Source organism: Trachurus trachurus (assembly GCF_905171665.1).
Source record: "Trachurus trachurus genome assembly, chromosome: 16".
NCBI lineage: Eukaryota > Metazoa > Chordata > Actinopteri > Carangiformes > Carangidae > Trachurus > Trachurus trachurus.
This window is the reverse complement of record NC_139902.1, coordinates 25,925,467-25,945,255: the sequence shown is the minus strand read 5'-3', so window position 1 is coordinate 25,945,255 and position 19,789 is coordinate 25,925,467. Positions and strand designations below refer to the sequence as shown.

Here is a 19,789-nt window from a genome sequence, read left to right as displayed (position 1 = left end):
TGTGGGCATGCACATAATATCATTACTACGTTGAATTGTGGCGGCTCTCCGTTTCTGTGAGGGAGTTAATCATAATATAATGGATGGGCAGCTGAAATAGTTCCAAAATGAATCTGTCATGGCCATATTTCACTATAAAACTTGTCAATCTAGAGGCAATATGATGAAAAACATCTCTTTTAAAGGTCAGTCCTTTTTTTCTGGGTATTGGAAACACATATAATAAAACACACAGGCCCATTTTAATTAAAAGAAACAGATGTCGACCTATTAGTGAGTAAAACTTTATTCTGTACACTAAAAAGGTTAGCAAGATCACAGAACAGAGAATGAATATATTACAGAGAAAGAAACAGATGGAGGTGGAAGAGAAAAAAAGACATCAGACATTTTATCAACACATTTGTTTGTTCCCATTCACATCTTATGCAATTAAACCATTTTCTAAGACCTTGACTCTTTTTTTTTTAACACAGCCTGTAGAATTAATGAGAAATTAAATATCACATCTACTAGGTGATCTCTTACTGCACTACACTTGTATGTAATTCACTCAAAGCAAAAAAAAAAAAAAAAAATGTGCATGTTTCCCTTGGCGTTTACTCGGCCTCATGATGCATTTAATTGTGGTTGGAAATTCTCATAATATCAATACAATCATCGGCAATGACTCATCTTCGTGTCATCACTGTTTTGCACATGCATCAGATCATCTGTATTTTTTAAAAATAATTATTTCCATTCACAACATGTTTCATTCATGAAATTTTTCAATGTAAACCAATAAAGTGAAATCAAAACATGTTTTTAAGACTGCATAAATTTGACTTACAGTAGTGCTTATTATCAGTACTGCACTGTACACTCAACACTTAGTACTGTCATTCCTATATGGATTAAAATAAACCGATGATGATCCATAAAGGCAGCAATTAAAATGATGTGTACATTTCATACAATTGTATTAACAATTAAATCTGTGATTTTTTTATTTCATTTTCTAAAAAGTGAGTTTCATATCGGTGTTGGTCTTCTACAGTTTGGTGTCACCTCCATCGCTTTGCATAGTTGTATTCACAGTTGTGTTTTGGCTTGTATTCCTCAGAAGCAGCTACTTTTTTAAATAGTCAAGGATTTCCTGTTCTCTACACTTCAACACACTGCCACTCTATAGTCATTGATGATGAGTTAACAATCTCTCAAAGCAAGAGTTCACAGATTTCACAGAGTTTATTGCACCTTGTCTTGTCTCATGTAACCTGTCCTAAGTGTTTTCATAGCACTTTGCATTCAGTGAACCCCCTCCTCACGCGTGCATGGCTCCAGGCACTTCATGGTCATCTCAGTAGGAAAACTCATCATAAAGGTTTTATATTTACAAATGTAGGAAAAATCCCGATCTCTCCTACGAGACAACAAGTTATTATAAGGCACCGTGCATATTATTAATGTCTAAATCTGCTGTAATTTGGTTTGGTGAGAGCTGATGATGATGAGATCATTCTGTAAAATGTGAAAGTGTTGGTTTGGTCACTTTGTCAGGTTGCTCTTCCAGTAAAATGTTGCATTTGTAGTTTTAGGAGTTTTCATTATTTTTTGGGAGGATTACAGTACTTCCACCTGTAGGAGAAAAAGAGAAGGAGAAGACATCTTGAAACAATAGACAGATTAATTTTCAAATGTTGCACTGATTGTTGGTGATTGTGGTTCACAAAATTCACTTTTCTATTCAATATGTCCAGTTTACACAAAAAAATGTTAACGTGTACAGTGTTTTGCACAATATATAATATAATAAATAATATATACTGGGTTTTAATGCACAGGATGGCTCCTCTCTAAGTCTTTTCCTGCAGTATTTATGCTGGTTTGCGTCTGGTTTGTGGTTGTGCTCTTACCACCTCAGTCCTCCTTTTTGGTATCCTGGGAGGCTTCTGTTGCAGGCTCCACTACACACACAAACACACACACACACACACACACACACACACACAGAAAGAGAGTGAGCAGAAATGAATACATAACATTTTCATTCAACACAAGCCACACTCTCGTCGTGTCGTCCTTCACACTGACGGCACATCAAGCCTGTTTGACATATGACGTCACCATCATCTAAACAAAGACCCAACGGCCTGAAGAGCAATTGTAAAGGGTTAAACATTCCTCCTTCAGCACATCTGGTTCTGCTGAACTGGTTTACAAGTGATTGCTAGTGACTGACCTGCCCTCTAAACACACACATACACATACATACAATTACACACACACACACTATATAGTTGGATGGCAACTGGTCTGGCTTGCACACAGCAACGCAGCCTCCAGAGAGAAGAAGTCTCATAAAAAAGTTATGCAAGGTCTCTTCACACCAGACCAGTACTACGCCGCACACACGTGCTGCCCTGAAAGTACAGCATGTTCCCTCACAGTCAAGAGTGGGGGTGCAGGCTGAACTGAACTGGGATCTGTGAGTGGTGGAGGCACATTTACATTTAGCAGTGACTTTATGTGCTCTTTAAAAAACGTGACAATGAATGAACAGTAGTCGGTTTTTATTGAGCAGAACTTTCTCCACTGAAAAAGCCAAGTAATTAGAGATGAATCACCTAAATTTCTCCTCAGCTCAGCCCTGTTTTTTTATTCTTCTTCTTCTAAAATTTTGCCCTATCACTGGAATCCAGTCTGACCTGTATTGTATTCAAATTGTCTTTTGTGATTGGATGCTGCAGAGCATGATCATGCACTAGGGCAGCTCACAATAGAGCACAATGAGTGAGTGTTGCGTGACTGGGGCTGTTGTGCTGACAGTATGTTTCTGCCATAATCAACACACTCAAGACGAGCTACACAGTGTGTGTGTGTGTGTGTGTGTGTGTGTGTGTGTGTGTGGCAGGCTCACACACACACACACACACTGTGTTATCAGTTCAGCCTCAACAATGTCCAGTTCATCCTGTCAGTGCCAACCAATCAGAGGAGGAGAGGTTTATTCGGTATGAGGACAGTTGAATGATTTACTGAGAGTGTGGTATTGCTAATCACATTTGTGTGTACTGTATGTGTGTTGGATACCTGCTCCGTTACCAATGGCAACACCTTTGAGGGGGGTTGATGTTGCAAAAAGTCTTTCTTACTTTGGTTATATGAAGATTGATCAGTTGTTTGGACATGTGAAGGACTATCGCCTCTTATCTGCTGCTGCACATCACCCAGTCTGTCTCTGCTCGGCTTTTTCTGCTTGTTTGCACATGTTCAGTCTCAAACGCATGTTTGCAATAGATTTAGCAAATATTTCAGCTGCTCAGTTCGTCCTCCACCCCGAAAACTGTCTCAATCTGTCATTCACGCTTTAACGAGCAGATGAGAAAATGAGCTATGACACCTTAAACAGTTGGTATGACAGGGTTGTTGTCGGGAAACTATCCCTTGTTTAATGAAGTCAGTCATAATAAAACCTGTTGATAACGATGGCAGCCATACTGGAATCTATTTTATCACCCTTCATTGATTAGTTGTTTCACTTTGTGATGATAGTATTGCAGGTTGTCAACTGAAAGAAATATCCTAATATAGATTGTGTTCTGAGAATCTTTCAGTATTTGACACAGTGTTGTCTGGATCAGAAAGGGAGTTGATCCTGAGGTGTTAGAGCTTCCTACCTTTGGCTGAGGGCTCAGGTGCTGGGTCAGCAGCCGGAGCTGCTGGTGCTGGGGTGGGCTCAACCACAGGAGCCTCTGCAGGGGCCGCGGGCTCCGAGCTCACAGGTGCTGGTGATGCCTCTGGTGCGACTTCTGCAGGGGTTTCTACTACTACTACTGCTGCTGCTGGTGCTGGTGCTGGTGCTGGTGTGGGTGCAGGAGCCTCCTCGGCAGCAGCTTCGGCTTGTGTCTCAGCAGGCGGGGCCGTCTCAACAGGGGCTGGAGGGGGCTGTGTGACCTCTTCAGCTGCAGCTGCTGGGGGCATCTCAGGAACAGTCGCTGCAGCAATCTGAGAATCTATCAGGGTCTCAGCGGCTTCTGCAGGTGCTGGGGCCTCGCTCGGTGCCGGTGCTGGCTCTGAGGACTCTGGTGCTGGTGCTGCTGGGGCGGGCTCTGGTGCTGCAGCCTCCACGGGGGGAGCAGCCACCTCTGCAGGGGCCTCGGTTACCGCCTCTTCCACCACCACCACCGCCACCGCTGCTGCTGCCGGGGCCTCCGCTGGCTCAGCTGCGACAGGCTCAACAGCAGGGGTGGCGACTTCAGGAGCGGCCTCGGCCGGCACAGCAGGAGCCTCCTCAACAACAGCAGGAGCTTCTGTCTGCACCGCTGCCACAGATTCAACAGCAGCTGGTGGAGGGGCTTCTTCTTCAGCGACCTCGGCCACGGCTTCAACTTCAGGCGAGGCCTCGGACACTACAGTTTCTACAGGGGCCACTTCCTCCACAGGCGGCGGGGCCTCCACCACCTCCACAGCAGCGGCCTCAGGTGCAGCGGAGACTTCAGCTGCAGCTTCTGGAGCTGGCTCTTCGGGGGCAGCAGCAGCAGGCTCGGCAGCAGCCAGGAGGTCCTCTCCGGAGCCGAGGTCCTCCTGGGCCTCCAGGGCCACTAACACGGCCTCTGTCTCCTCATCGGCTCCCGGCTGCAGGTCATCGGGTAGAGCAGTCTGCACAGGCAGCTGCATCTGGTCCTCGATGGTTTGTGCATCTTCTGCGATGATGCCATTTCTGACTGCTGTCAGGGACACAGGGACAACAAAGGTTGATTATAGGCAATTCACACTAATCAATCTCCATCTGTTTGTTGAGCTGCTGTTAATCTGTAACACTGAGCAACTAAAAGTTTACTCATTTGCATTAGTTGGAAACTTCCTGGGGGGTCTGAGCAGCTTTATTAACAACATTAATTACCCACACAAAAATTACCCAAGAATGAATTGCCATGGCACAATAGAAGTTCTGCAAAAACTATACATTAATAGAATTAACTATTGCATGGTACATACGGTAACTATAAATAACAATTTATATGACAATGATCTATGAGTGCAGATTACTTTAACCCCCAAACCATATGACTATTGACTCAACCCACAGGAATGCAGGAGATAGGAAATAAGCAATAACTGGCACACACAGTGCGTGCTGAGGAAAACATCCTTTCATTTCCGTGGCTGAAAATATGATTTATTGAAGCCTGTGTGTTTGTCTAAAGCCTGAGGGACATTGAATGTCACTCACTCTCAAAGGAAATAAAGTACATGTGACCACGTCTTTGATGCCCTTTTGAGAGAAGACTGTTCTTTTTATTTTTCTTGTCTTATAGGTGTGCATGTGCGTCAGTGAGCGAGCAAGCCTTGGGGAAAAAAAACTAGTGAATGGAACAATAGTGGGTTTGGATACTTTAACTCAAATGTCAGAGCACCATCTCGTTTAACAAGAATCGCAACGACCACAACAGAAACAGAGGCTTTTTGATGTGGATTCTCATTTTACGGATAACTGGGGGCACATTGTTCACAAATGAGACAAACCAGAGGGGTTCAGTTGGGTGGACAGTTTGGACGCTGCAGCTTCCTGATTTTATTTGTCCGTCGGGGCAAGTAAAAAGAGCTGAGAGTGATGGGTGGAAGGGAATGTGACGGCCTGGCAACTCCGATGAAAATGAGCCAGTGGAAGAACACCCAGCACAGAAGTTGTGTGCAGTATTTAGGGTGAAGTTAAATATGTTTTATTTGTTATTATTAGATGGCATTTGAGATAAAAGTGTGGAAATGTTAAAGCAGAAGTGCTTTGAACAATCTTTAAAATCCTTGAAAGGTTGTTTGACTTCCTTTAGATAGATTCCCAACATGTTCTCCATCAGTGTCCTGTTCTGTAACCAGACCTAACATCATGCAGAATAGAAAGCTGTTGTCTGCTGCTGCACATTGGGCCAGAGCTGCTGCCGCTGCTGCTGAAAAGTCCGAGTGTGTGTTTGGGTCGAGACAGCGACAGCGTCCCCAGACATGGATGACTTGTGTGTCAACATGAATTAGCAGCCAAAGATGACAGAGATCCCAGTCAAAACAGTGCCATGGCTGGGCAGAGGCACCAGAGAGGGTGGGGGAGGGGTCGGGGGTGGACGGGGGCCCAGGCAGGGGATGGGACCGGTGGCGACTTGGATGGCAAACAGTTGGTTTGTTAAATAGACTGTACACTGCATGGTTTGAACCTCCCTTTCCCATTCAGCCACGTTCAGAGGAGACTACAATAAGTGGGTTTCTTGTTGGGTTGTTGGGGTGATGTAAGAGCCTGGAAAGAGCCCCAAGCTTCTCCAGGTGACAACATCTGGCTTGGCTGAGGAACAACGTCCTGACACAGACATCACACTGTGACACAGAGGAAGACGGAGAAGCTGCTGCATATGAACACAGAGGAAGAAGCTCTGGTGCCTGGTTTAATTACAACATGACACTTAACATCCAAGCTAGGTAACCCTTTAATTTACAGACCACTGCCAATTACGTGATAATGTCAAGAAATAGCCAAGAAATAACGGTCAATTTCATAGTAATGTTGAGAAATATAGACAAGAAATAACGATTGAATGCGTAGAAATAGCCCAGAAATAATTGAATGTAACTGACAATTGCAAGGACTTGGTGGAGAAAAATTATGTCCTTTTCCAAAAAATTCAAAGAGTGTAATCTTGTGCCTTTATGAAAAACATGAAATTGACCTTTATTTCTAGGCTATTTCTTGCCATTACTGTGCAATTACATTAACACTTTATAAGAAGTAATTAATAAATACTGAATTCTTCATTTATAACGCATAAATACTCATTAGTATGTAGTTTATAAATACAGTTAGTGTTAGTTATCAATGATGAGTAACACATTTTAACTGTGTTTAACTACATACTAATGAGTATCCATATATTATAAATGATGAATTCAGTATTTAATGCTTAATGTGTAGGCTACTTATTATAAAGTCTTACCCACAATTACTTGTTATTTCTTGGCTATTTCTTGACCTTAATTAGTGGCCTGTAAATTAAAGGGTGACCCAAAGCTACAGTACATCTTGGGGAGGGGAGGGGGGGCCGTGTGGTGAGAACATACTGTACATGCAGCTGTGCCTGGCATGACATAGCCATGTGCCAGTGTGGGCTGTTTGGACCTATGAATGGACAATCATGGCCTGTGTCAGTGGCTGCACAGGCTTAGACACAGAACACATGCATAATGTAAAGCAAAACAAACCTACAGAGCATGATTACATATGTTTAGATGCAAAACAGACTTTTTACTGTCCACCCCCCAGCAGAGGAATTCAAGAGCCTGAAAACATTTGGGCCTTTTGCAAAAAAGAGGCCATCAATCTTTCTAGCCTCTCCTCTTTTCTGCTTTTGTTAACCTACATCTTTTGTGTGTGATAGATGCTGCAAATTCCTGGAGTGAGTTTCAAGCACTCCTTATCATGCAGACATACACACACACACACACACACACAGATCTTAATCTAAGTCACTTTTATTATGCACACAAGCTTTGGAAGTGTAAAGCAGACTGTCTGTGCCACGCTGGCTGTTGCTTTCTTTTGATGTTATAGAAAATAAGCTCTAGTGTGTGTGTGGAAAAATCAAGTCCTAGCAAACAGGTCGGGTAACAACTCTTGCCTCAGGCTGCAAATCAACTGCTTCACTCTCCTGACTAGTTTTCACAGTGCTACTGAAGGAGCTGCATGTACAGTCTTTTTTTTTTTTTTTTTAATTAAAATTACACCAATTTAGATGCATCTACATCTTCTAGTGTGGAGAATAAAACAGGACATCTCCTCCTCAGGCTTTATTCCACCAGTGAGTCCTGCAGCTCACTTTTTTTGTTGCTGTTGTTGTTGTCAGAGGATGTCATGCATAAAACAACTGGCTTAAAGTTAAAAGCCACCCACTTCACTTCAGTGCATTGATGAGAAAGAAAGTGGCTCAACATGAATAATTCCCTCAATCCACTGCAGTGGTGCAGGCAGAAGTGAAAAAGCACACAGTGTACCAAACCTACCAGCAGCAGCCACACACCCCTCAAGCAAGACCTGACTCAGACCTGAGAGTTTCAGAGCAACTACTCAGAAACTCTATAATATTCTCTTTTATCCATTTAAAAAACACACATAATAAGATTTGCAAACACTTAAAACTTCCACTACTTACCCAGTGTTTCTCCATTGCTCTCTTCTGGCTTTGTACCTGGTCTTTTCTCTTGATCCACAGTCTGTGCACTGGATGAGGAGCACCCCATGTTTGGACAAAAAAGTTGAGATGCACACACACGCACGCACGCACACTTTGAAAAAAAAAAAACTTGGAGCCTACTGAGGAGCAAAGAAAAGTCCCAGTGGCTTTTTTTTTTTTTTTCTTTCTTTAGCAAAGACAGAGAGCGGCTAGCAGTGAGCACATGGACAGCTGAGCTCTCTGTAGTTCCTAAGAGAAGCTGGGCACCATTATCTCCCCGTCTGTGTGTTCATGCATGGCCCGCTGCCCTCTTGCCCCAGACAACGATCTGTTGTGAGCATACAGCCAGAGCAGTGGTGCAGCCGCTTACAGCTGAATGTTCCTTGACTGCTTCCTGCTCACAGTCACTCTATTCATATGGGAGGAGGAGGCATGAAGTGGGTGTCCTCCCCCTTTTTTTTTTCTTTTTTTTTTTACAGAGGAGTGTCCCCTCTGGAGGAGATCCACCACCTTGTGGCAATGTTCAGAGCAGCATATGGACAGTTTGTCCTTTCTCTGCTGCTTCTGCTTTTCATGTTTTTTTTATAGCAGTTTTCATAAATTCTCCACTTCCTGTGACAATAAAAAAAACTTTCATATATAGCTTCAAACAATTAATTTGTGAGTTTCCAGTTCAAAAATGTATTTATTTCACTTTGCATTACATAACAAAGAACTTTACAGTGAAAAAATAAACTGAATACATTACAGTATGTCGCATACAAAAGTGTATAAATAGCTGCTGTAGAAAGTATTACATTTGCATAGCTTGTTTTTTTTTTTTTAAAGGATCCTGTGAACATTTCCCTGCAGGGTAGAGGAGGGACGGACATGTCTCACGTCTTTTATTTGTGCATCAGTCGACTCTCGAGTGTCTCCAGCTTCTTTGACAAAGCTTCAAGTGGGCGTGTTAAGGAACGAGGTGCATCCAAATGAACAAAGACAACAAGACACAATGAACCTTCTCAGGAAATGTATTTGTTTAAAATTGATGAATGATTGCTTGATTTTTTTAAACCCTAATCCTCTTTGTTACATAGACAGAGACTATTACGTCAATAGATGACAGTCATCGTGATGTAAATACGTAAAGCACTGACTTTTACTCATTTTACCTGTGGTCTGATGCACACTGACTCCTCTGGCGGTTGAATGTAACTGATACTTGACTAATTACTTTACTCAAGATTGATTTCTTTTATATTTTAGAATCAGATTGAAACATTCATTCACAACCAAACTCCTTGGTGGTTTGTGGCATCTCAAACAAACTGTGTCTCCAATAGCTGAAACTGGTTTCAACAAAGACTACAAACAAAGATTCCCCTTTAAATTTCTCAAAGAGATGAATATAAATCACTGTTTACCAGTAAAAACACTAGTTATTTAATTATGTCATTTATACAAATACACAGGAGGCAGTAATTTCACGTTTAACTTTTACATTTAGATATAATTTACTTTTCAGATCTAAATCCTACCACTGCACTGAATCTTGGCTGTTGACTTACCTTCATAACCAGGGAGGTTACCTGCATCCTGAGTGCAAGTATCATTTTATAATATGGATCTTATTTCATTGGAAACTAAACCAGTTTAATTTAACTTGTTTGGCATTGCAACAGGTCTTTTGTTTTTTGTTCTTCACATCATTGCACCGTTTTACTCGTGCTGAACCTGTTGGACCAGTAATCCATCATAGTTTTCCAGTGTGCCACACCACATCAATGACACATGGATCATTTTTGCACCAATGCATAATGAGGCATCCCGTCTGTCATACATGTTGCACTTGCAGATCTGCCTGCATGGGTTCACCAACAAACCGTAGCCAACTGTATGTCTACTGTACCGTCTTTTCAGAAAAGGATATTATTGTCTACCAGGTTCTTCAGCTTCTCAGCGACCTGGATTTGAAACATCATCACGTTCTCACACTCGCACATGTTTACATCAGAAGGTTTGTCTGTAAAAAGAGAAGGAGAAGAAAGGAGAGGAGAAAATCTTCTTGTCCTTGGATCAGTTTTTATCTTCCCTCACCTTCTCACTCTCACCCGGTCTTATTAAATCTCTTTAATCCTGTCTCTTTCTGCAGAAAATACAGAGTATGTGGGCTGAGATGCATCAGGAGTGCACATGATTACAGGAGGAGAAAGGGCTAATGAGTGATATGAGCTGCTGCATAAACAGTGCTTTGAATAAGTGATCATGACAGCAGCAGTAGGTGGCAGTGATGCACCACCACCTTATTTACAGAGGAAGAAGAAGACAGCGTCATTGAAAAGAGCTTATAACAAATTGATGTTATTCTAGATATTATCAGCTTGATTTTGGAGGATGCAGTTGCAGTTAATGTTGTGTTGTTGTGGTGACAGAGTGGGTGGTGTGTATGTGTGTGTGTGTGTGTGTGTGTGTTTACCTGTACATATCCTGGATTTGAGCTTCTTTGTAATTTCTCCCATTTTTTCAAAATCCTCAGCATAGTAAAGATGTTTCTCATCAGGCTCAGAGGCGATCTCTCTCAGCTCCTGCTCGATGGCTTTGCCGATACCCAGGACGTACATGGTGATCCCTGGAGAAAAATAAATGTTGCATGGAGACATGCAGTATGTTTTGAACCTATAGGAATTTACTAGGATGATGAGCTGATAGCTAGTGTGCAGCCATCATTTTAATTTATTTTACTCTATTTATTTCATTATCTAATTTGTAAAAGGATTTCTTGAAAAAAGAGGTATACTACATACATTTGCTTCTTTCTTCCCCCTTTTATTCAGGAGTTGCATTATTGTCTTGTATGAAACTGTTTTTCTTTTCTTTTCTTTTCTCAATGAATGACACAAATCAATAAAATCAACAATAAAAAAAAAAGAAAAAGAAACCAGATAGGGTGGATGTCAAGATTAGATATTAATTGTGTGTACCTGAATTCTTTGCTTTTGTGGCCCATTCAGAGACGTCGTCCTGCGACCTCCCGTCAGTGAACACGACACAGACCTGTGGGGTTTTCGATCTGGCGCCTTCTTTGGTTGAAAAGCTGGACTCATACATGTGACGTATGGCCGAGCCGGTCATGGAGCCTCTGCCCATGTACTGCATCCGGCTCACCGCCTGTTTCACGCCGTGCACCGTGGTGTACTGGCTCAGGGTGAACTCTGTGCGCACCTTGGTGGAGTACTGAATGAGGCCAACGTGTGTGCCGGTCTTGGAGATGTCCAGAGAGCTCACAATGCCGTTTACAAACTGTTTGACCACCTCAAAGTTGGCAAGGCCCAGACTCTTGGAGCCGTCGATCACAAAAACCAGATCCATGACTCCGTCGCCACACTCTGGTTCTGCCACACATCAACAAAACATGTTCATATACCATTATAAAAGTGAAATATTGAAGATAATCGTCTATATGAAATAAATCAAAATCATACTTTTGCAGCTTTTCCCATCTTCAGCCAACACAAAACCTTCAAAACATCTGCAGATGTATGAGCTGGTGATGCTGACACACTGATGCTCACAGCCGTGGTCCACGGTCTGACATAGATCCAGACCTGCAGAGACCAGGGTATCTGGTCAGTATTGTACTGATGAATTATGTGATATTCTGTGTATGTTCACTTCCTGTTTTATTTTGTAGGAATGATCTATGTGTATTTTGTCCAACGTTACTTCCTGTTGTTTCCCACCAATTTTTTCTCACACACCTGTGTCTTGTTATAGTCTTGACCTATCTATTCCCTGTGTTTCCTCTGCCAGATTGTCATCGTAGCCGTAGTGTGCACATGCTCTCCAGCCTTTGTTCCTTCATGTTTGCCTGCCTGGTTTTTGACTCTGCCCGTATCCTCTGACTTAGATGTTTGTGCTTTACTCCTGATTGGATTTAGTTGCCTTCTCCGACTGCCTACCTGTGTTTGACTTTGGACTGGACTAGTAAAAGTTCCCTCTTTGCAAATCATTCAAGTGTCTTCTGTGTTTTTTCCTTCTGCACCCATGAGTCTAAGTGTTGTGCAAGAGTTTTACAAATTATTGATTGCTGTAAAAAAAATTGTAAAACATGGAGAAAAAATTGTGTTCTTCGCATTGTTTCCCTGTGGTTATCTATTGTAAACCCTCTTGTCACGGTCATCAGCATTATCAACCAAGAGATGTCCCAGTTATAAATATCTGGAGATATGAACTCGTCATCATGATGAACACAGAATATTGCCTTAATCTGGGGGGAGGGGAGGGTTTATTTTAGTGAGCAGTGGGATTATCACTGACCTCCCATCCGGGTCAGAATTCATTCAGGATTATGTAACATGCAGATAACGTAACAGGGCGAAGGAGAAGCATCTGAAAAATGCTGATGAAACATGATCATCACTTTTTCTTTTTTTTTATTGCAGCTCAATATCCACTATCTGTCTAAAAGGAGGCTCGGACTCACTCTGACATGTTTTGCCATCGGGTCGCAGTGTGTATCCCTCCCTGCATTTACACACACAGGAATCCTCGGTGCTCGTGAAGTCCTGCTCACAGCCGTGTTTCCCATCGGCACAGTGATCGATCTCTGCAGGGAACAGTCAGGTTAAGGAGTAAAGAAAGTGAAATCCTCCTCACTGCTGCTTCCTATAGCATCTGATCCCAGCATGTCTGCATCTTAATCACATCAGTCAGAGGCAGATGAATGATGCCCATCTTTCTAGTTTTCCATTTTTACATCTCAGCGTGTTCTGAATTAACACACGCATGCATGAGTCAGCGGCGTCCTCAACCCCCTGTTTACATCCATACATCAAGGGCACAGCGGTCGAGCTCTGCAATGAGTCATCTGTAGCAGAGGAGGATGGTAATGGTGTGTTGCATTTGTTGAGTTTAGTAGCAGAAACTACATCCCACGATTGAATTATCAGTAACCCTTTAATTACGTGATAATGTCAAGAAATAGCCAAGAAATAACAATTAATTGCGTGGTAATGTCAAAAAATAGCCTAGAAATAACAGTCAGTTTCATAATGTTGTGTTTTTCATAAAGGCAAAAGATTACACATGCTTTTCATGCTTTGAATATTTTGGGAAAGGCCAGAATATTTCTCCACCAAGTCCTTAGTTGTAATTCACTGATATTTCTGGGCTATTTCTATGTACCCAATCAATTGTTATTTCTTGGCTATATTTCTCCACATTACTATGAAATTGACCGTTATTTCTAGGCTATTTAGACATTATGATGCAATTAATTGTTAGCCTATTTCTTGGCATTATCACCTAATTAACAGCCCATAAATTAAATGGTTACTGAATTATCTTTTGTGATCAAAATCAGATCCATCAGTTTATGTCCAATCAAAACCTAAATATAACAGCCATGAATTTGTCATTGTCCCTCAAATGATGAATCATAATGCTGAATCATAAAGCTACTGTTGCTCACCCTGAGGTTTCTCCCGTTTTTTCCCCCTGTTAAGGTTTTTCTTGGGAGTTTTTCCTCAGTCGGTGTGAGGGTTTATAGGGCAGAGGATGTTGTGTAAAGCCCTTTGAGACAAACTGCTTGTAAAAATGGGCTATACAAATAAACTTGCCTTGCTACAAAAGGGTTTCAAAATCTAATGGAGAAAAGAGGTGAGGAGAGTTTTATTGAGTGCATCGACCAGGTGGATGAAACCTACTGGTTGAGCCGAAGCCTCAGGTCAGAATTTCTACATTTATTCAACATTTATCAGAAATCTTTACACTCTGATGTATAAACATTGTAGCCCCTGGCAGCCAGTCAATGCAAAATTGCATTAATATTTATATTATGTAAATTACTGCTTAATTCAGTGCCTCTATTATTTTTGTTATATTATTTCAGAGTATTAGTGGCCAGAAAAGAACATTGAATCCCTGATCGTGACCAACTTCAAAATGCCTTCATGTACTGTAGGGTATAAGGGCTGGGTTATTCGAACGTGTTCAGAGTCATGCTGGATATGTCCTGTAGCATTCAAGGACTGCATGCAACATTGCACATGATGTGACTCACTCATCAAGAACAAAACATGAAAGACGCGTAGGCTACTGTCGGAGCACTGGACACTTACTCTTGCATGTTTTCCCATCAGGCCTAAGTGTGAAGCCTTTTCTGCATTTACACACACAGGAGTCGTCTGTGTTCATAAACTCCTGCTCACACCCGTGGGTGCCGTCTGCACAGTGATCGATCTCTGGGTGGCATCAGACACAGAAACAAGAAGATTAAAGAGTTTGTTGTTTTATTTATAATATGAATCGATGAGGGAGAAGTCGGATCGATGGGATAAGGAAGAAATTATTCAGTAAACACAGGTAATTGTTGAGCTACTGTATGTTATATTGTTGTATGTATAGATTCATCACATGGGGTGGAAATTAAAAACATACTGTTGTTGTTTTTTTTGTCTTATTCTAACAGTACAGTGAAGTAAAGAACAAACCATCTGACACTTACTCTTGCATGTTTTCCCATCAGGCCTGAGTGTGAAGCCTTTTCTGCATTTACACACACACGAGTCGTCTGTGTTCATAAACTCCTGTTCACATCCGTGGCTGCCGTCTGCACAGTGATCGATCTCTGGGTGACATTATAGACAAACAGCAACAAAGGATGACAGGTTATTCTTTTGTTAAATGCACTGATCTCTGCAGGAAGTGGTCAGTTTATTGGGATTATTGAGGAATTCATTAGAAACTACTGAGCTGCTGGAGCAATGATTTTTTTATTTGTGCACTGGAAAGATAAAAATGTCACAGAAAGATTATAGGAACAACATTAAGAGTCTGAACTCTTCCAAATTCTTCCTTTTACTCTATTGTATCAGCGCAAACGGAGGAGATTCATGAGCATGAGCAGTTCTCACGTACTGTACATCCTCTGAACCGCTCTGTAAGGACATCTAAGGCACAACTTTCCAAGAATCATAAATTAATTACATTTCCTCAGACACACAAGACATTAATATTCTAGTTGCATTAATTCTGCTCTCTTGCTTCACTTCAGAGACAAACAGGAGAAATCCTGTTTTGCAAAATAGGTCAGTAGAACATTTGCAGTAAGACATGATTGTGCTGTGAACAGCAGTGGCGGATGTCTTTGTCTAAAAGTGCAAAGAAATACTAGAATTAAAAAAGGGAAAAAATGCACCTGACACTTACTCTTGCATGTTTTCCCATCAGGCCTGAGTGTGAAGCCTTTTCTGCATTTACACACACACGAGTCGTCTGTGTTCATAAACTCCTGTTCACACCCGTGGCTGCCGTCAGCACAGTGATCGATTTCTGGGTGACATCAGACACAGAAACAAGAAGATTAAAGAGTTTGTTGTTTTGTTTATAATATGAATCGATGGAGGAGCAGTGAGATCGATGGGATAAAGGACAAATGACTTTGAAAACATGGATACTTTGAGCTACTGTATGTTATATTGTTGTATGTATAGATTCATCACAAGTTGTGCAATTTAAAAACACATTTTTTGTTGCTCTATCAGTACAAAAAAATAACAATGAAGTAAAGAATAAACCATCTGACACTTACTCTTGCATGTTTTCCCATCAGGCCTGAGTGTGAAGCCTTTTCTGCATTTACACACACAGGAGTCGTCAGTGTTCATAAACTCCTGTTCACACCCGTGGCTGCCGTCAGCGCAGTGATCGATTTCTGGGTGACATCAGACACAAAACAAAGAAGAGCAGAGATTGTTGCTTTGTTATCGAGGTGAAATGTTTGTCCTGTTCTTTACTGGAAATTTATGTAACCGTCTGTGCATCACTCACTGCTGCAGGTCTTCCCGTCCAGGTTGAGGACGTAGCCTCTCTTACACCTGCAGATGTAGGACTCTGGGATGCTGACACAGTCCTGTTCACAGCCGTGGTCCCCCAGGTCGCAGTAATCTATTTCTGAGTGAGATCAATCTCAGTTAGTCTACTTCTTGTGTTGCTGCTGCTGCTGCATCTGTATTCTGTAACTGTCGTTTCAACTTCAGATGGATAAATACTTTCAGATAAACACATAACATGCACATGCACAATACAGACAAAAGAGTAGTTCATGGAGAAATCTGTAACCATTTCCCTCATAAAGATCAGAACAGCCTCTCTTGTTTTGGTTTGGCGATACTCTGACACTCTGGATACACCTCCACATTTCACCAGCTGCTCAAATGATTGCTAAAGCACACTTCCTGCAGGAAATCTTCCCCCACCTTAATATCAGTTAATATCCACCAGAGGGGGAACAGGGACTGTTTCCCAGCCGTGGGTGGGGGGGACATCACCAGTAGGAGGAATGTTGGCTCTCGTTTGGGTTGGAGGTCCATCAAAGTTATACTCGGTACTTTATGATAAGTTAATTATTAGTTAAACATGAAATACAGAATTCATCATTTATAACACATGAATACTAATTAGGCTAGTATGAAGTTTATAAACACAGTTAAAAATGTTTTACTCATCATTGATAAGCACTAACTGTATTTATAAACTACATACTAATGAGTATTCATGCGTTATAAATGTGTACTTATTATAAAGTGTTGCCTTAATCCCTAAACACTTTAAGGTACATCAGATAAAAACTATTCTAAAGAGATTATTGTCGTTTTTTCTTAGATTTAAGTCACAGCGTTGATAGACTCGATGGACAGAAACAACTTCACACCCTGATAGGCACTAAATACAAAATCACACTCATTTTGATGGATTGGAATTAATGTTTCCACTGGTCCTCGCCTCACTGCGCATGTATGTGTTGTCAAAATCAGCAAAAGGATAAAACTGAACAATGTGTGTGATGAATATTTTGGTAGGATCCTTTGTTTGTCAGTTCTACACAGCATTAAACTAAAACAAACAAAAAAGAGGTTAAAAAAAAGTAAAAGAAAGATGAAGAAAAAAGAAGCGTTGTGTTCTTACTGTTGCATGTCTTCAGGTCTATGGTGAGTTCATACCCTGGCCGGCAACGACACTCGTAGCCACCGCCGGGCAGGTTGGCACAGATGTGTTGACAGCCGTGCTCCACCTCAGCACACATATCCTCAGCTACAGAGCAACAACAAAGATACAAATCCAACTGGTGTTTAATGCGGAATTAGCAGGATTAAACCTAGCTGGGTTTCTATCCACTGGATGAAGGAAACTCCAGTATTAACTCTCCTTGCAGCTCTGTTTTGGTCTCCATCTGTTTTAACTGCATCTTCTCTTTAGTGCTGCATACACAGGCTTATGATAAAATCCCCCAAAAAAACAGAGTGAGCTGCGCAAGATGCGTGAGAGTTGCTGCGAGATGTTCTTCTGAGTTTACATTAAACATCCAATGGTTTACAACGACGAACGAACATCTCGCAGCAAATCTCGCACATGCGCACAAACATCAACAGAGCCACTAGGAGCTCCTACTACAATAAGGCTAATAACAGAGATCAAATTATTTTATTCCAAACAACTTCTTCATGTGGCGGCTTCAGGACACCTGGGTCAGTACAGACGAGCAGTATGGAGGTATTTGGATGTTTCATAGAGTGTGTTTTGGACGATTCAAAAGTGAGCACTATCCGCCGCCATTATATGAAAATCCGTAGCCAGCCGGACCCCCCCTGGATCTCCAAAAGCGTTTTGATGACTCTGAAAGTTCTCCAAACCCTTCCTTGGCATGACGGTGAGTAGATGATTGGTGAAATATAGATTTTGAGTGAAGTATCCCTTCAAATATAGCACCTTTTTTAAAGTATCAGCTCCAAGTGAACGAAGACCAAGTTGGTTGAGAAATAAACACAGTCAAAATCTGAAAAGAAAAAAGAAACAAAGAAAAAAAACACTCACATTAAAAAAAAGAGAGTTTTTTTCACCTTTACATGTCTTTCCATCAGGGTTGAGAGTGAAGCCTTCCCTGCACTTGCACCTGTATGAAGCAGGGCTGCTCACACAGATGTGTTGGCACTCATGGCCCACAACGTCACACATCTCTGAAACTAAAACATGCAGGAACAAAAACCAACACACGAAACAAATAGTAGGCTAAATCAGACACGTTTGCATGAATGAATCAAAGAGAAAGAGAAACGGACGGGACTCATCATCACCTCCACACAGCTTGGACTGGAACACGGAGATGAGTGTTTCTATCTGGCTGAAGTTGGCCACCAGGTGGACGTGCTCGGAGTGCGGCTCGCTGCCTATGGCCTTCAGCGTGTTCATATCCACTCTGCCCACTCCGATTGCAAAGATCTGGATGCCGGCCTGCCTCGCCTGAGCCGCGACCTCCTCCACCGTGTCCTGAGGCCTCCCGTCGGTCACCACCATGGCGATCCGTGGGATGTGCAGGCTCGCTGGCCGCGCTCCCTCCTCCTCCGTGAAGGCCGTCTCCATGGCGTACTGGATGGCCAGACCGGTCATGGTCCCGGTGGCGAGGTGCACCATGCTCCTCACCGCCTGCTCCACCTCGGCCTTGGTGGCGTAGGTCTTGAGGGAGAACTCGGGCTGGACCACGCTGCCGTACTGCAGCAGGCCGACCCGCGTGGCATCGGGGCCGATCTCGAGGAACTGGACCAGGTTGACGATGAAGGTTTTGACCTTCTCGTAGTCGTTGGGACGGATGCTTCTGGAGCTGTCGATGACGAAGAAGAAATCCAGCGGCACGGCCTTGCAGGGGGCCTCTGTGATGAAAGACACAGAAAGAAGAAAATCAAATGTAGCCCAACAACATTATCTACGCTGCAAAAATTCAAAATCTTACCATGAATATTTGTCTTATTTCTAGTCCAAATGTCATTTCTAGTCAAAATAAATCTAATTATACTTAAAATAAGACTCATCACATTAAAAAGTAGCTTGTTTTTAGACACTTTAAACTTTTTTCAAGCAAATTTTCCACTTTAAATAAGTAGAAAAATCTTTTTCTTATTACAAGCACAAAAATCTTGCTTTCACTGGCAGATTTTTCTACTTATTTCAATTGAAAATTAGTTTAAAACAAGTGAAAACTGTCTAAAAACAAGTGAATTTTTAGGTGATGAGTCTTATTTTAAGTGGAAAGAGATTAGTTTAGACTAAAATTTTGACATTTTGACAAGAAATAAGACAAATATTCTTGGAAAGATTTTGAGTTTTTGCAGTGTAAATCTGACTCACAGAAATGCAGCTGATTACTTATATTATATATTTATTATTATATATATTATATTACCCTTTGCTTTGATTTGGACAGCGGTCTCATTTTTCCCTCTGGCTCTCAGGGGTCTGGGACGGCGTCTGTCCAGCTGAGCTGCGTTACAGCAGAACAGGCAGAAGAGGCCAAAGGCCAGGACCCTCATCCTGACAGGAGGCGACAACTGCAGCGTTCGTAGAGAGATGAAGAGCACAGTAGCTACAAAACTGCAACAAGACAGGAAGGAAATTGCCAAAAACAAGAGAGTGTGTTATTTCTATCTTCCATCTAATTGCTTTTCAAACTGCATCTGGATTCTGAACATAAACAGCGAAAGACAATCCCGTTAATCAAGTGATTGTCTAATTATGATTTCATTTTAGGACTATTTACGGGCTCATAACTACTGATTATA

General features: G+C 41.9%; 2 protein-coding genes across 2 annotated transcripts; both read right to left on the bottom strand.

Moving 5' to 3' along the window:
- Nucleotides 1-291: 291 nt before the first annotated feature.
- Nucleotides 292-8,473, bottom strand: LOC310998958 (uncharacterized protein). Its single transcript, XM_083989230.1, has 4 exons — nucleotides 8,175-8,473; nucleotides 3,663-4,712; nucleotides 1,899-1,949; nucleotides 292-1,620 (listed from the first exon to the last, which is right to left on the bottom strand). Exons 1-3 carry the CDS (start codon nucleotides 8,260-8,262, stop codon nucleotides 1,903-1,905), a joined length of 1,185 nt encoding a protein of 394 aa, XP_083845356.1. The 5' UTR covers nucleotides 8,263-8,473; the 3' UTR covers nucleotides 292-1,620; nucleotides 1,899-1,902.
- A 1,620-nt stretch (nucleotides 8,474-10,093) lies between these two features.
- On the bottom strand, nucleotides 10,094-19,580 carry LOC310999770 (cartilage matrix protein-like; the record flags this gene model as incomplete). Its single annotated transcript, XM_083990324.1, has 14 exons — nucleotides 19,414-19,580; nucleotides 18,311-18,883; nucleotides 18,077-18,199; nucleotides 17,145-17,270; nucleotides 16,008-16,130; nucleotides 15,769-15,891; nucleotides 15,387-15,509; nucleotides 14,683-14,805; nucleotides 14,297-14,419; nucleotides 12,661-12,783; nucleotides 11,660-11,782; nucleotides 11,159-11,569; nucleotides 10,654-10,806; nucleotides 10,094-10,200 (listed from the first exon to the last, which is right to left on the bottom strand). Exons 1-14 carry the CDS (start codon nucleotides 19,538-19,540, stop codon nucleotides 10,094-10,096), a joined length of 2,481 nt encoding a protein of 826 aa, XP_083846450.1. The 5' UTR covers nucleotides 19,541-19,580.
- Nucleotides 19,581-19,789: the final 209 nt, after the last annotated feature.